A 16,687-nucleotide genomic window follows, 5' to 3' on the forward strand; every position below is an offset into this window, starting at 1 on the left:
TGTATGAGAAGTATTCCAATAAGAAGTCCTCAAAAGAATTCTGTTTCTCTACAGCCTTTCATTATGAAATGGGAAATATGTTTCCACAGTGCTCCACAGGGTTGCCTATTGCAGAGAAGAAATCTATGTATTTATACACTTTGAAATATCAAAGGTTTCTCATAGCTCCTTGGGTGATCTTTCCCTATTATTTGTGGTCACAGCAGCTACACGTTTTGCAGTCTTTCTTTTTAAAGGATAGTCTTCTTTATCTTCCAGTGTGTACAATAACATTTGGATCAAAGTCAACCTCTAGGGATGGGAACTAAATGGATTGATATTTCATATTATACCAAAATAGCCTCTTAGCGGTTTTGTGGTTATTTCATGTAAAAAAAATCTTTTATCCACTGCAGCGATACTGATTTTCCCTTACCTTTATTTCTTCATTTTTCTCTCTGCTAGTTTAATACTGAAATAATATTGTTAATTTTGGAAAAATTTCACATAGGAGAAGCAGTCATAAAATAATAGGAAGTGTGTTCAGGTCCATCCTCCTCTGCTGCCACCCCCATCCATTCTCTACCTTCTTGTTCTGCGCTGTGACTAGGGGCTGCGCGGTGGTGGGGCTGAGGTATTTATTCCTATGGGCTGCTCCTCCCCCAGCACTGTTCCCTCCAGCCTCTGCCTGAATTCAGCCAAGGAAGGCACCGGTGGGAGGAGAGCGAGCTTGGGGCATTTCTTCCCCAACCCTTGACACCACCTGGACACGACTGGCCCTTCCATCTGTGACTACAGTGCCTGTTGGGGCCACTCTTCCAGGCTCCAGCTCCCACCCGGCTCTAGTAATGCTGTTTCCTGCCCCTGCCCTTCCAGCCCAGGGTGGTGGTGATTCCCACTGTCCCTAGTCCTGGGTGCCTCAGTGTTCCTTGTTGGTTCCCTTAGCCCTGCTTCACCTCTGTAAATAGTTCCTTTGTAAATTCTCTTCAGAATCCCAGTCGAGTATGCCTTCTATCTCCTGCTGGATCCCAGGTGGGAAGAGCTTCCCTCTGTTGCCTCTCATGCACGTGCTTATCATGTGGTAGGAAAACACCGGCCTGGGAACTGGTCGATGTTCGTTTTAGTCCCTCGTCAGCTACTTGATAATGTTGTGACCAGGGGCAATGTAAACCAACCTCCAAGTTCACTGACAGTAAGGACCACATTTGTTTTGCTCACAACAGTATATCCCCCAGGCTGGGTACAGTGAGTGGAACATGGTAGATTAGATGTTCAGTAGATGAATGGAGGGATGAATGAACAGATGTGCCCACTTAATACTGATATATTTGTATTTTCTATCCTCATCTGTGAAATGAGAAGTCTGGAATAATTAGACCAGATGATCCCTTCCTGGATAATGAGACTGTTATTTTATGAAGAATGAGCAGAATGTGCCCTACTCGGGGACATATGACCATACTGTCACAGAACTACATGCAACTCTCAACCAGGGAAGGGAGCAGGGCTCAGGGTTTGTCAGGGACAGAGCTCGTGGCTTTGTTACCATGGCAGCTACACTACCCAGCTAATACGGCATCCAAGGGAGGATCGGCTATTGTCTATCAAAGTGTCTGCAAAGAAACTCTGTAGCGACCACATCAGGAAGCTGAGAGCTGCTGACCCACTAAGCAGGTGCCCGAGGGAAGAGCCTTTTCCTTCCCAGGGAGGTTCTTCCTTTCTTTTCCTATTTTTCTTAGATATGAAAACCTGGCTTTCACAAAGGCATGTATGTTTTAAGAATGGCAGACTCTGATGGAGGGAGGGAAGGAGGGAGGGAGAGAGGGAGGAAGGGAACCAAAGAGCGGTGCTCTTCCTGAAAATGACGGGCTGAGTCCCACTTCCACCTGTGCCAGACTTCTTGCCTGCCTGTCCTCCTTCCTTCTCTCCAGCGCACCATTATTAATCACCTGTGTTTACACTGGGCACTGGGTTAGGCATTGCAGAGATTGCTGACAACAAAGAGACAGGGTCCCCGCCCTCAGGCCACTCCTGCTGTCTGCGATATCCTCTTACTCTGCAGTTTAAGGCGCAGCTAAAGACCTACCTACGTCCTGCACTGGATGTTCATGCCTGTGAACCTTATAAAACATATGATCTGTACACACACACATCTTTCTATATGTACATATATACACAGCACCTCTTATCAATTAAATTACAACATTATCCATAGCAGAAATTTTATTTTATGCCCCTTGGGGCTTAGCATGATACTCTATGCAGAACAGACATTTAATAAGTGTTTACTGATGATTGGGATGACACTGATAAAATGCTAAGAATTTATAACAGCATATGAATCCATTTTTCAATGGAAATTAATGTTGTAAAAATGGCTTTTTTTTTTTCTGTTTTGAAAAGGTCACCAGAAATGACTTTGTAGAAAGCTTTCAAAGTAACAAAACAAAGAATAAAGTACTATTTTTACCTCTGCAAGAGAGCACAACTACAGAACAGTGTAAGTAGGTGCTTAATAAATACTCTCTAAAGATGATGGAGCAACGGTGCTCACATCCCCCAATATTTTAAATGCTTCAGATAGAAGTCTTGCATTAAAAACTCCAGTGTAAGTGTCTTTAAGTCTGTTTTATTCCAAATAAAGAAAACATATGTAAAGCCTAACACCTGGTTATTTTAAAATCTGGACACTTGCTTATAAGAAAGAAAAAAAAAGTTGGTCTAGGGACAGTTTCAATTATTCTAGAGCTCCACCTAGTGAAAAATATCTACCTTATGGATATTATTTTTGAAAAATTCAGGGGCATGGGAATGAAAATCAAAATGCTTTTTTACTTTATTTATTCACGTTCATTGAAGGAGAAGCTTAGCTTGCTTATGACACTACTTCAGGAAGAAACAGAAGCTCACCTAGTTGGAAACAAATTATTATTCAACAATCCCTATATCACAACTTTTTGCTCTCCCCAAAGAGCCAGCTTTGTTTCATGCAGTTGTCACTATAAGCAAAAGAGAGTGTTCTGATTTCAAAATCAAAGTGCTGGCCATAATAATCACTGATGGTGGACCTTTCTTTCACAGATGTTTTAAAGAGTTACACATGAATGTAAACTACAGACGCTTACCTGCAGAACTGCCTCCCTTTCTTCATCAGATAGCCTTTTCATAGCTGCTTCCCTGAGGTTTTCCTGGATATAGTTATCATATTCTTCCTGGGCTTTCTTCACTTCTTCATTTCGCTTACGTATATATTCAGGCGTGACACCATAACCCTTGTAAGGATTTTTCAGGAAAAAAAAATCAACATCCTGAAAGTAATCTTATATATGTGTACATACCAACCAATGATTAGGAGCAAAAGAAATGTTACAGACTTAAAGCCTTTGCTCAAAACACTGCAAGTTAACAAAAGTCGGTGATTTTTTTTTTTTTTTTTCCTGTTCGGAACTAGTTGATTCTGGTCATTTAAAACCAGCTGTGCTGTTATCATGGCTGTTCGTTTTCCCTCTTTTGAATGTTCCCAGTGCCTGTTCTTGGCTGATGACTTGGCCCTTACTTTAACCCGAAGAACTGGATTTTCTTTATATCTTTTAGGTGCTTCAGATTTTACCTTGAAATATCTCAAGTATCTTAAGGTCTCTTGTGCATGATCTCGTAAAAAAAAAAAAAAAAAGGAAGATAAATGCTTCCAATGCATTGTAAGAACAAACTCTTAAAGATGCTAGGCACATCTGCTTTAAGAAAAAATTGACTTGGGCCCCTAAGGTTGTTTTTGGAACTACAAAATACAATTTTAGGCTCCTGGGCTGCTTACAAGGACTGACAGTGAAGCAATCAGCTATGATTCTTTCAAGTTAGTGAATGTGTCGATACCACTGTGTAGAGAAACAGAACTACTCCCTGTTCATTCTTCAAAGAATTATTTCAGGATGTACTTGGTGCTAGCTACACTAGTGAATAAGAAAGGCAAAGTTTCTGTCCTCGTGGAATGTGCATTCTATACTGAGAGAAACTCACCAAAAATAAAGTATAAAATAATATATATAAGTGCTCCACAGTAAAATACAGTAAGAAGAAACAAAGTCATGAGAACTATTTGAGATAAATAAACATGTCAGGGAAGACCAGACGGCAGACAGCAGAAGCAAGAAGAACTACAATCCTGCAGCTTGTGGAACAAAAACCACATTCACAGAAAGACAGACAAGATGAAAAGGCAGAGAGCTATGTACCAGATGAAGGAACAAGATAAAACCCCAGAAAAACAACTAAATGAAGTGGAGATAGGCAACCTTCCAGAAAAAGAATTCAGAATAATGATAGTGAAGATGATCCAGGACCTCGGAAAAAAGAATGGAGGCAAAGATCAAGAAGATGCAAGAAATGTTTAACAAAGACCTAGAAGAATTAAAGAACAAACCTAGAAGAATTAAAGAACAAACAAACAGAGATGAACAATACAATAACTGAAATGAAAAATACACTAGAAGGAATCAATAGCAGAATAACTGAGGCAGAAGAACGGATAAGTGAGCTGTAAGACAGAATGGTGGAATTCACTGCCGTGGAACAGAATAAAGAGAAAAGAATGAAAAGAAATGAAGACAGCCTAAGAGACCTCTGGGACAACATTAAATGCAACAACATTCGCATTATAGGGGTCCCAGAAGGAGAAGAGAGACAGAAAGGACCTGAGAAAATATTTGAAGATATTATAGTCGAAAACTTCCCTAACATGGGAAAGGAAATAGCCGCCCAAGTCTAGGAAGTGCAGAGAGTCCCAGGCAGGATAAACCCAAGGAGAAACACGCCAAGACACACAGTAATCAAATTGGCAAAAATTAAAGACAAAGGAAAATTATTGAAAGCAGCACGGGAAAAATGACAAATAACATACAAAGGAACTCCCATCAGGTTAACAGCTGATTTCTCAGCAGAAACTCTATAAGCCAGAAGGGAGTGGCATGATATATTTAAAGTGATGAAAGGGAAGAACCTACAACCAAGATTAGTCTACCCGGCAAGGATCTCATTCAGATTCGATGGAGAAATCAAAAGCTTTACAGACAAGCAAAAGGTAAGAGAATTCAGCACCACCAAACCAGCTCTACAACAAATGCTAAAGGAACTTCTCTAAGTGGGAAACACAAGAGAAGAAAAGGACCTACAAAAACAAATGCATCACAGTTAAGAAAATGGTAATAGGAACATACATATCGATAATGACCTTAAACATGAATGGATTAAATGCTCCAACCAAAAGACACAGGCTTGCTGAAGGGATACAAAAACAAGACCCATATATATGCTGTCTACAAGAGACCCACTTCAGACCTAGGGACACATAAAGACTGAAAATGAGGGGATGGAAAAAGATATTCCATGCAAATGTAAATCAAAAGAAAGCTGGAGTAGCAATACTCATATCAGATAAAATAGACTTTAAAATAAAGAATGTTACAAGACACAAGGAAGGACACTAAATAATGATCAAGGGATCATTTCAAGAAAAAGATATAACAACTATAAATATATATGCACCCAACATAGGAGCACCTCAACACATAAGGCAACCTTCAACAGCTATAAAAGAGGAAATCGACAGAACACAATAATAGTGGGAGACTTTAACACCTCACTTACACCAATGGACAGATCATCCAAAGAGAAAATTAATAAGGAAACATAAGCTTTAAATGACACAACAGACCAGATAGACTTAATTGATATTTATAGGACATTCCATCCAAAAACAGCAGACTACACTTTCTTCTCAAGTGCACATGGAACATTCTCCAGGATAGATCACATCTTGGGTCACAAATCAAGCCTCAGTAAAGTTAAGAAAACTGAAATCATATCAAGCATCTTTTCTGACCACAACGCTATGAGATTAGAAATCAATTACAGGGAAAAAAACGTAAAAAACACAAACACATGGAGGCTAAACAATACATTACTAAATAACCAAGAAATCAAAGAGGAAATCAAAAAATACCTAGAAACAAATGACAATAAAAACATGACAATCCAAAACCTATGGGATGCAGCAAAAGCAGTTCTAAGAGGGAAGTTTACAGCAATACAAGCCTACCTCAAGAAACAAGAAAAATCTCAAATAAACAATCTAACCTTACACTTAAAGGAACTAGAGAAAGAAGAACAAACAAAACCCAAAGTTAGTAGAAGGAAAGAAATCATAAAGATCAGAGCAGAAATAAATGAAACTGAAACAAAGAAAACGATAGCAAAGATCAATAAAACTAAAAGGTTCTTTGAGAAGATAAACAAAATTGATAAACCACTGGCCAGACTCATCACGAAAAAGAGGGGGAGGACTCAAATAAATAAAATTAGAAATGAAAAAGGAGAAGTTACAACAGACACCACAGAAATACAAAGCATCCTAAGAGACTACTACAAGCAACTCTATGCCAATAAAATGCACAACCTGGAAGAAATGGACAAACTCTTAGAAAGGTATAAACTTCCAAGACTGAACCAGGAAGAAATAGAAAATATGAACAGACCAATCACAAGTGATGAAATTGAAACTGTGATTAAAAATCTTCCAACAAACAAAAATCCAGGACCAGATGGCTTCACAGGTGAATTCTATCAAATATTTAGAGAAGAGCTAACACCCATGCTTCTCAAACTCTTCCAAAAAATTGCAGGGGAAGGAACACTCCCAAACTCATTCTATGAGGCTACCATCACCCTGATACCAAAACTAGACAAAGATACTACACAAAAAGAAAATTACAGACCAATATCACTGATGAATATAGATGCAAAAATCCTCAACAAACTACTAGCAAACAAAATCCAACAACACAGGGGCTTCCCTGGTGGCGCACTGGTTGAGAATCTGCCTGCCAATGCAGGGGACACGGGTTCGAGCCCTGGTCTGGGAAGATCCCACGTGCCGCGGAGCAGCTGGGCCCGTGAGCCACAATTACTGAGCCTGTGCATCTGGAGCCTGTGCTCCGCAACAAGAGAGGCCACGATAGTGAGAGGCCCGCGCACTGCGATGAAGAGTGGCCCTTGCTTGCCACAAATAGAGAAAGCCCTCGCACAGAAATGAAGACCCAACACAGCCATAAATAAATAAATAAACAAATACTTTAAAAAAAAAAATCCAACAACACATTAAAAGGATCATACACCATGATCAAGTGGGGTTTATCCAGGCCTGCAAAGATTCTTCAATATATGCAAATCAATCAATGTGATACACCATATTAACAAATTGAAGAATAAAAACCATATGATCATCTCAATAGATGCAGAAAAAGCTTTTGACAAATTCAACACCCATTTATGATAAAATCTCTCCAGAAAGTGGGCATAGAGGGAACCTACCTCAACATAATAAAGGCCATATAAGACAAACCCACAGCAAATATCATTCTCAATGGTGAAAAACTGAAAGCATTTCCTCTAAGATCAGGAATAAGACAAGGATGTCCACTCTTGCCACTATTATTCAACACAGTTTTGGTATTACTAGCCACGGCAATCAGAGAAGAAAAAGAAATAAAAGGAATACAAATTGGAAAAGAAGAAGTAAAACTGTCACTGTTTGCAGAGGGAATCCAAAAGATGCCACCAGAAAACTACTAGAGCTAATCAACGAATTTGGTAAAGTTGTAAATAATTACATAATTAATGCACAGAAATCTCTTGCATTACTATACACTAATGATGAAAAATCTGAAAGAGAAATTAAGGAAACACTCTCATTTACCACTGCAACAAAAAGAATAAAAACCTAGGAATAAACCTAACTAGGGAGACAAAAGACCTGTGTGCAGAAAACTATAAGACACTGATGAAAGAAATTAAAGATGATACAAACAGATGGAGAGATATACCATGTTCTTGGATTGGAAGAATCAATATTGTGAAAATTACTATACCACCCAAAGCAATCTACAGAGTCAATGCAATCCCTATCAAATTACCAATGGCATTTTTTATGGAACTAGAACAAAAAATCTTAAAATTTGTATGGAGACACAAAAGACCCCGAATAGCCAAAGCAGTCTTGAGGGAAAAAAACGGAGCTGGAGGAATCAGACTCCTTGACTTCAGACTATACTACAAAGCTACAGTAATCAAGACAATATGGTACTGGCACAAAAACAGAAATATAGATCAATGGAACAGGATAGAAAGCTCAGAGATAAACCCACGCACATATGGTCACCTTATCTTTGATAAAAGGCAAGAATATACAGTGGAGAAAAGACAGCCTCTTCAATAAGTGGTGCTGGGAAAACTGGACAGCTACATGTAAAAGAATGAAATTAGAACACTCCCTAACACCATACACAAAAATAAACTCAAAATGGATTAGAGACCTAAATGTAAGACTGGACACTATAAAACTCTTAGACGAAAACATAGGAAGAACACTCTTTGACATAAATCACAGCAAGATCTTTTTTGATCCACCTCCTAGAGTAATGGAAATAAAAACAAAAATACACAAATGGGACCTAATGAAACTTAAAAACTTTTGCACAGCAAAGGAAACTATAAACAAGACGAAAAGACAACCCTCAGAATGGGAGAAAATATTTGCAAACGAATCAATGGACAAAGGATTTATCTCCAAAACACATAAACAGCTCGTGCAGCTCAATATTTTTTTTATAATAACATTTTTTAATAATAATTTTTTTTTAATTTTAGGAATTTTTTTTTAATTAATTAATTAATTAATTTTTGGCAGTGTTGGGTCTTCGTTTCTGTGCGAGGGCTTTCTCTAGTTGCGGCAAGCGGGGGCCACTCTTCATCGCGGTGCACGGGCCTCTCACTATTGCGGCCTCTCTTGTTGGGAGCACAGGCTCCAGACACACAGGCTCAGTAGTTGTGGCTCACGGGCCTAGTTGCTCCGCGGCATGTGGGATCTTCCCAGACCAGGGCTCGAACCCGTGTCCCCTGCATTGGCAGGCAGATTCTCAACCACTGCACCACCATGGACGCCATCGTGTAGCTCAATATTAAAGAAAAAAACAACCCAATCAAAAAATGGGCAGAAGACGTAAATAGACATTTCTCCAAAGAAGACATACACATGGCCAAGAAGCACATGAAAAACTGCTCAACATCACTAATTATTAGAGAAATGCATAACAAAACTACAATGAGGTATCACCTCACACCAGTTAGAATGGGCGTCATCAGAAAATCTGCAAACAACAAATGCTGGAGAGGGTGTGGAGAAAAGGGAACCCTCTTTCACTGTTGGTGGGAATATAAATTGATCCAGCCACTATGGAGAACAGTATGGAGGTTCCTTGAAAAACTAAAAATAGAATTACCATATGACCCAGCAATCCCACTACTGGGCATATACCCAGAGAAAACCATAATTCAAAAGGAGCAATGCACCCCAATGTTCATTGCAGCACTATTTACAATAGCCAGGACATGGAAGCAACCTAAATGCCCATCGACAGATGAATGGATAAAGAAGTTGTGGTACATATATACAATGGAATATTACTCAGCCATAAAAAGGAACGATACTGGGTCATTTGTAGAGATGTGGATGGATCTAGAGACTGTCATACAGAGTGAAGTAAGTCAGAAAGAGAAAAACAAATATCGTATATTAATGCATATGGGTGGAACCTAGTAAAATGGTACAGATGAACCGGTTTGCAGGGCAGAAATAGAGACGCAGATGTAGAGAACAAACGTATGGATACCAAGGGGGGAAAGTGGCAGGGCGGGGGAGTGGTGGTGGTAGGATGAATTGGGAGATTGGGATTGACATGTATACACTAATATGTATAAAATGGATAACAAATAAGAACCTGATATATAAAAAAATAAATTAAATTAAATTTAAAAAAAAAAAGATGTCAGGGAAGACCTCTCTGAGGAAGTAGCTGTTGCGAGATATGAGTCATTAAAACTATTCACAAATATTCTGGTTCTTCTCCTTCTAGGCACTTGGTATGACAATATTTTCCTGCTCCCCTTCAAGTAAGATGCAGCCATGTGACCTGAATTTCCCCGTGTGAGTGGAAGTCATGTCCTTTTTGGGAGAAGCCTCATGAACTAATGGCTGACTTGCCGTGTTCTGTTTCTCTCTGGTATGGTGATGGGTGATGTTTTCGGTTGCCTGAGTCCTGGAATGAGGACGAGAAGCAGAGCCCCCGACAGTCCTCAATGCACAGGTCGCACGAGCAAGCAATAAGACTTAGTTGCTTTTAGTTACTGAAATTTGGGGGTTGTTAACCACAGCACAACCTAACCTAATCCTGACAACAAGGGATAGAAATCCTAGCCACAAATGTGTTCTGGGAAGTTGCAAAGCACTATACAAACAGACTCTAAGAGCTCAGTATTCTGGTAAGTGAGTTTCATGGTAACCAGTTCAATCCATTTCACAAAACACTGAGGGCAACACCTCATTTCAGCTTAGTACAACCACTGAGGTTCATAATGATGATTGTGTCATCACAAGTGATTATATTATACTTAGCATACTCTGTTTAGGAAGAAGAACTACCTCACAAATGGGTAAAAGCTGCAGTGATCTGAAATATTCCCATGTGCTGGATCATTGAGGGCTAATGCATACTATTAATATTAATAATTGCATATATTATAATATCCGCTCTTTACTGAACTTCTAGTAGGTACCAGGTATTGTGTCAAGTGCTTAATACATTTTATATCATTTAATCCTCACCATGCTGTGATAAATCTAATAACTTGTTAAAAATCACAGAGTTAAGTAAGTGGCAGATTTAGAATTTGAAATGCTTGTCTTCCTATTATTGCTATGTAACTCAGGCATACATCTATGTTTCAGTTTGCTTACACAAATTATTCTCATGGCACAAATGGGCATGTAATACTTTATATGGAACTAAAACATGAGGTTCATTCGCTTTTAAAAAATGGCCTTGCCTTTAAAAGGACTTACTATCTCACTTACCAATAATAGATTATAAAGCTTAACTCAGATAAGTAGAAAGTAAGTTGAGTTAGTTCTTTGTAAGCCCTGACTGGTTAGCCATCGAGAGTACACTAGGAGCAGAGGATTTGCGTGGCTTCATAGACAAGCACAGGTAGACTAACCTTGTATTTTCTGTCTCTGTGATGGAGACTCTCAATTTCCTGTTCAAGGCAGAAAATGTATTGAAATGGACAGCTTAGGTGGAAGGCAGCCAGTGTGGCGGTTTGTGGCATGACCATCAAAGGAGAAGGGTTTTTACATGATGGTGGAGAAATGATGGATTGGAAATGGCTTTAAAAAGCCAGGAGAGGGGCTTCCCTGATGGCGCAGTGGTTAGGAATCCGCCTGCCAATGCCGGGGACAGGGGTTCGAGCCGTGGTCTAGGAGGATCCCACATGCTGTGGAGCGGCTGGGCCCGTGCGCCATAGCTGCTGGGCCTGTGCTCTGGAGCCCGTGAGCCACAGCTGCGGAGCCTGCGTGCCACAGCTACTGGGCCCGTGCACCCTGGAGCCCGTGCTCCACGACCGGAGGGGGCGCAACAATGAGAAGCCTGTGCACCGCAACTGAGAGTGGACCCCACTCGCCGCAACTAGAGAAAGCCATGCACAGCAACAAAGAACCAAAGCAGCCAAAAATAAATAAATTTAAAAAAAAAAAAAAAAAAAAAGATCCAGGAGAATGAAATTTCTGCTTTTCCACACCCTATGGGACAAGGACCCTGAAGAGCCTCCAGGGGCCATAGAAGGAAGACATATCCAGAGAAACTTGAAATCTTTGTAAGCATGAGCTGCCAACTCCTAGATTCCTACTAAGGTCTTCCAAAGGTGTCTCAGCCAACTGAGTGACAAGGGTTTCTCAGGGAATAAGTAGTGTTCTCTGACAACAGCCTTGACGTTCCTGTTTTGATGGTGAACAGTCATTGGATTCACCATGGTAGATCACTGGATGACTTCAGTACAAGCCCCTCTTACATCAATGTTACAATTTCCTCTTTTTCTCTTCTTTTCTTCCTTCTTTCCTTCCTTTCTTTTTTGCCACAAGTTATTATTATGCATTATTATTCTTTAGGATTTTGTACTCATATTATACTATGTGTGTTTCCAGCACTTTTATGCTCTATAAGTATGCAAAGTAAAATAGGTCTTATATAAGGTATTTTTCATAAGCTTTTTAAATTTTAAAGTTCTATACTTAAACTGCTAAACCCAAGCTTCTATAATTTTCAACAATGAAATTATATGCCTATCTGATAAGCACCTTTTCAGATAGAAATGAAGGTCCTGAAAAGACTAAATATTGTACAGCACTTTCAAGGTCTGCTTTACTCCAAACCAAACACAAATGAGTATATTCAAACTGAAATAGTACTGTGAATTATTTACAGTACACTGATAGGATGGATGGTTCTAAAGTTGTTTTCCTCTTCATTTCTCTCATTCTGTTAACAAGGTAATGTAAACTAATGACTAAATCTTAGGATCTTCTGAAAGGTTATTCCTTCTAGATTTATAGTAACAACTGTGCTTCTAGTGACAATTCCACCTCACCGAAAATGAGTACCTTTTAGAGAATGTTTCTTATAAATGTTAAATATATTAATAATTGAAATTATGAAAAACAATTACAGTTTTCCTCTACTGAACTATATGTTGTTGTTCATTCCAAATTCTCTGTAATTTCATCACACTAGATTTGGACCAAACACAGACTTCAGAGGAGTGAGAACTGGCAATCTAGATAATTTATCCAGTGGGAGCACTATTTTTTTAACTGAAGTACAGCTGATTTACAATATTATGTTAGTTTTAGGTGTACAACGCAGTGGTTCAAAATTTTTATAGATATAAACTCCATTTAAAGTTATTATAAAATGTTAGCTATATTTCCCTTGTATCTTATTTATTTTATCCATAGTAATCTGTACCTCTTAATCCCCTACCCCTTTCCAACCCCTTCCCCTTTTCCTCTCCCCACTGGTAACCATTAGTTTGTCAGTGAGGGCACTATTAGTGATAATACAGACAACCATTATGAATACCATATTTAAATTATCTGAATATCAGGTCTTATTATAATATATCACAAGGCTACCTTTTTATTGATGTACTTTGGAACTAGTCCTGAAGTTTCAAGGTCATGCTTGTCTCCAGTTCTTTTGTCAACATAAATTGGTTTAGGTTTTTTAGCCACTCCCATAATGACATCGGCTGCATTTGTATTTATAAAATTTTTTTCACTCTGTATTCCCATGACTGGATGGTCCGTCCTCAATGGCACAGGAGGCTTTCTGGGCTCATTCCGTTCAAACTTTTTTTCTGTTAAAGATAACATTTCCTTGTTAATATTAAATGATAAATGTGGCTACTCAGTACTATTTATAGCATCCAGATATTTTACCACTAGTATTAGAGTTTTATTAATAATATATTCAAATATTTAAGGTAAAAATCAGTAATCATAAATGCAAAAAATTAAATGTGACATAATCAATTAATACGTTGGAGAACAATATAAAAATCTAAGGTAAGAAAATAAACACCCCAAATCATATGCTAGCTAAAACATTTTTATTAGCTATTATAAAAATATTTTCTTATAAAGATTTCAATAACAAATGTTCAGTATGCCCATTGAAAAAAAGTCCAAAGAAACATTAACACTTTTTTCTGAGTACCTTCAATATTATGAATAATTGCCTCTTCAGAGGAAAGTTACTGTAAAATCGCCAAGTAAATAAATCAAACTTGATGTATCTGATGTATCCAAGAATCTGTGGATGTTTTTCACTAAAACGATTACTATTTTAAGGTATAAAAATCATGTAATAGCAATGTACCTAACATGCAGCTTAAGAAATGATAAATGACCAACACTGCTGAGGTTTCCTATTCACTCCTCCCTGATTACAGCTCACCTCCTAAAATAACTGCTCTCCAAAGTGACTTATCTCTCTCTACCACATTCTCTTCGTTAGCAGCAGATGAAACTGGCCATTTTTACACAGTCTGTTTGACTTGACCATTCCAACTTATCTATTTTGATACAGCCACATCAAAGTGGTTTGTCAAAATGCTAAAATGTAAAATAATTACACTTTATTTCCAAGAACCGAAGGCAACAACTATCTTGACAAAACCTTACTCAAAGGCTTCCCTGGTGGCGCAGTGGTTAAGAATCTGCCTGCCAATGCAGGGGACACGGGTTCCAGCCCTGGTCTGGGAAGATCCCACATGCCGCGGAGCAACTAAGCCCGTGAGCCACAACTACTGAGACTGTGCTCTAGAGCCTCCGAGCCACAACTACTGAGCCCACACGCCACAACGACTGAAGCCCACATGCCTAGAGCCCATGCTCCACAACAAGAGAAGCCACCGCAATGAGAAGCCTGCACACCGCAATGAAGAGTAGCCCCCGCTCACCGCAACTAGAGAAAGCCTGCATGCAGCAACGAAGACCCAATGCAGCCAAAAATAAATAAATTAAATAAATTTAAAAAAACAACAAAAAACCCCACCTTACTCAAATCTTAACCCCATCACAATTACTACAGACTTTGACTTTATTCATTTCTGTACTGTTTGAACTTTTAAATCATTTTATATAACTTTTATTATCAGAAAAAATACTTATTATTAAAAGTTTATGAACTGGATTATCTCTTGTTATAGGCTGAATTGTGTCCCCCCCACCATATTCATACATTGAAGCCCTAAATGCCAGTACCTCAGAATGGGACTGTAGTTGGACATGCTTTTAAAGAGGGACTTAAGTTAAAATGAGGTCATTAGGGTGAACCCTAATCCAATATGACTGATGTCCTTGTAAAAGGAGGAAATTTGGACACAAACACACACAGAAGGAAGCCATGTGAAGACACAGGGAGAAGACAGTGATCTATAAGTCAAGGAGAGAGGTCTCAGAAGAAATGAACCCTGGAAACATCCTGATCTTGTTTTTTTGTTTGTCTGTTTTGTTTTGTTATTGGTTTTTTTTTTTTTTTTTTTTTTTGGCCATTCCGCGTGGCATGTGGGATCTTAGTTCCCCAACCAGGGATCAAACCCATACCCCCTGCAGTGGAAGCCCAGGGACCACCAGGGAATTCCCACTGGACCACCAGGGAATTCCCAGTAACACCCTGATTTTGGACTCTAGCTCTCAGAATTGTCACAAAATAAATTTCTGTTTAAGCTACCCCATACTTGTTATGGTAGCAGCCCTAGCAAACCAATATACCCCTGATAATTCTACACCCCGCCCCGGAAACATTATAAAGGAGGTTTTGAATGTTCACTTATTCATTAATTCATGCAATATATTTTTCTTGAGCAATTAGTATGTCGCCAGGTAATGCTCTAGGAACTGCGGATATAGGAGTGAACAGAAGAGACAAAGTCCCCTTTCTCATGGAGTTTACATTATAGTGGGGGATGAAAAAATAAAATATAATATGTAGACTATACTGTATATATTTGCTTGAACTATATGTAAAATTGTTTATTGTTTTTGACCTACAAAAATGGTTATCCTCTTCCTATTTAACATACTACTGAGATGTTGTGAGCATTGTCAGAAATTGAATTAGGGAGTTCTTCCAAAGCCCGGAGCAGAGAATAAGCCTGTTACAACCCAAATAGCTCCCTTCTACCAGATATACCCAAGTCAGGTTGGGTATATCAAGTAAGGTTGGCATAATCAGTTTGCCTAAAAAACCAGAGGCATCACATCTTATAGATGTTCACATGGGAAACATTTAGAAGCCAGGTTTAATTATGAGTTGAAAGCGCATGCAAAGGACTCCCATAACGATAGCTTTAGAAATGCAATTAAGAGGCAAAACTGAATTCTCAGAAAATGCGGAAACAGTTTAGAAAGACTGATAATTCATTCTTAGTTGAGTAAGTATATTATAAACCTTGGTTGTTTGTGGTTATGCACTGGATAGAGCCTAAAGCCCACCCCATCTTACCCTTATATCTATCAATATCTAAACATCATATTTTTTCATCCGAGGAGTAGGGGTTGGCAATGTGGGGTGGCTCGGAAAATGGGGCGAGGATGTCTCTTTACAAATTATTCGGTGGTAGTGTTAATAAGTCTGAAAACCAAATGACTGGGTTTCTTTTTAGGCTATAATAAAACGGCAATATCAACACGGTCTCGTAGTCATGCAGATGTTCTACTACTTAAATTTAGAGAAATCTTCTTGTACCGGTTAGGTATTTTTCAGTGTGTCTAGCAAATTATTGTGTTCAGAATGGCAGAATATTCACCAAGAGACTGGCAGTAGCTTTGGTCTATGTTACCTTTAACTTTGTGTCACTGGACGGGGCCTTTAAAGCTCTTGCAATGCCCTGAATTTCTTTATTCCTAAGGCCAATGAAATTTTGTGTTTGTTTTGCCTTATAATGTTTATAAGAGAAGAGACAGACTTCTTCCCTTTCTCCTTATTTGAAACTTAGGATTTATATAGTTAGGTTATGTAATATGCTTAACCTTGGAGAGGATTCGTGAGGACCCAAGTAATATCATTGGTTCTAAGGCACTTAAAGTATTAAATTCCATTTTAAGACTTTCCAGTGTTCTCAAATGCTTGTGGGTCACAAAATATCAAGACTCCACTTAAGGGAGCTACAAGAGAGGCTTCTGGAGACATGAATTTCAGCATGAATGTTGTATTTTCAGACTTGCTTCTTCCACCTTTCCCAATAATGTCCTCATCCTCTG

General features: G+C 38.8%; 1 protein-coding gene across 7 annotated transcripts in view; it reads right to left on the bottom strand.

The window, feature by feature from the left end:
* Positions 1 to 16,687, bottom strand: part of ENKUR (enkurin, TRPC channel interacting protein) — a 49,389-nt gene that overhangs the window by 22,167 nt on the left and 10,535 nt on the right. For all 7 annotated transcript variants that reach the window (XR_014242639.1, XR_014242640.1, XM_082385698.1 and 4 more), the window contains exons 3-4: positions 13,055 to 13,278; positions 3,105 to 3,251 (exon numbers count right to left, since the gene is read on the bottom strand). Coding sequence is in view for 5 of the 7 variants with exons in the window: in XM_082385698.1 (XP_082241824.1) it covers positions 3,105 to 3,251; positions 13,055 to 13,278 (371 nt within the window). In the remaining 2 variants the exon portion in view is untranslated. The remainder of the gene's footprint in view (positions 1 to 3,104; positions 3,252 to 13,054; positions 13,279 to 16,687) is intronic.

The sequence above is a fragment of the Balaenoptera borealis genome, assembly GCF_965194805.1.
Source record: "Balaenoptera borealis genome assembly, chromosome: 3".
Taxonomy (NCBI): domain Eukaryota; kingdom Metazoa; phylum Chordata; class Mammalia; order Artiodactyla; family Balaenopteridae; genus Balaenoptera; species Balaenoptera borealis.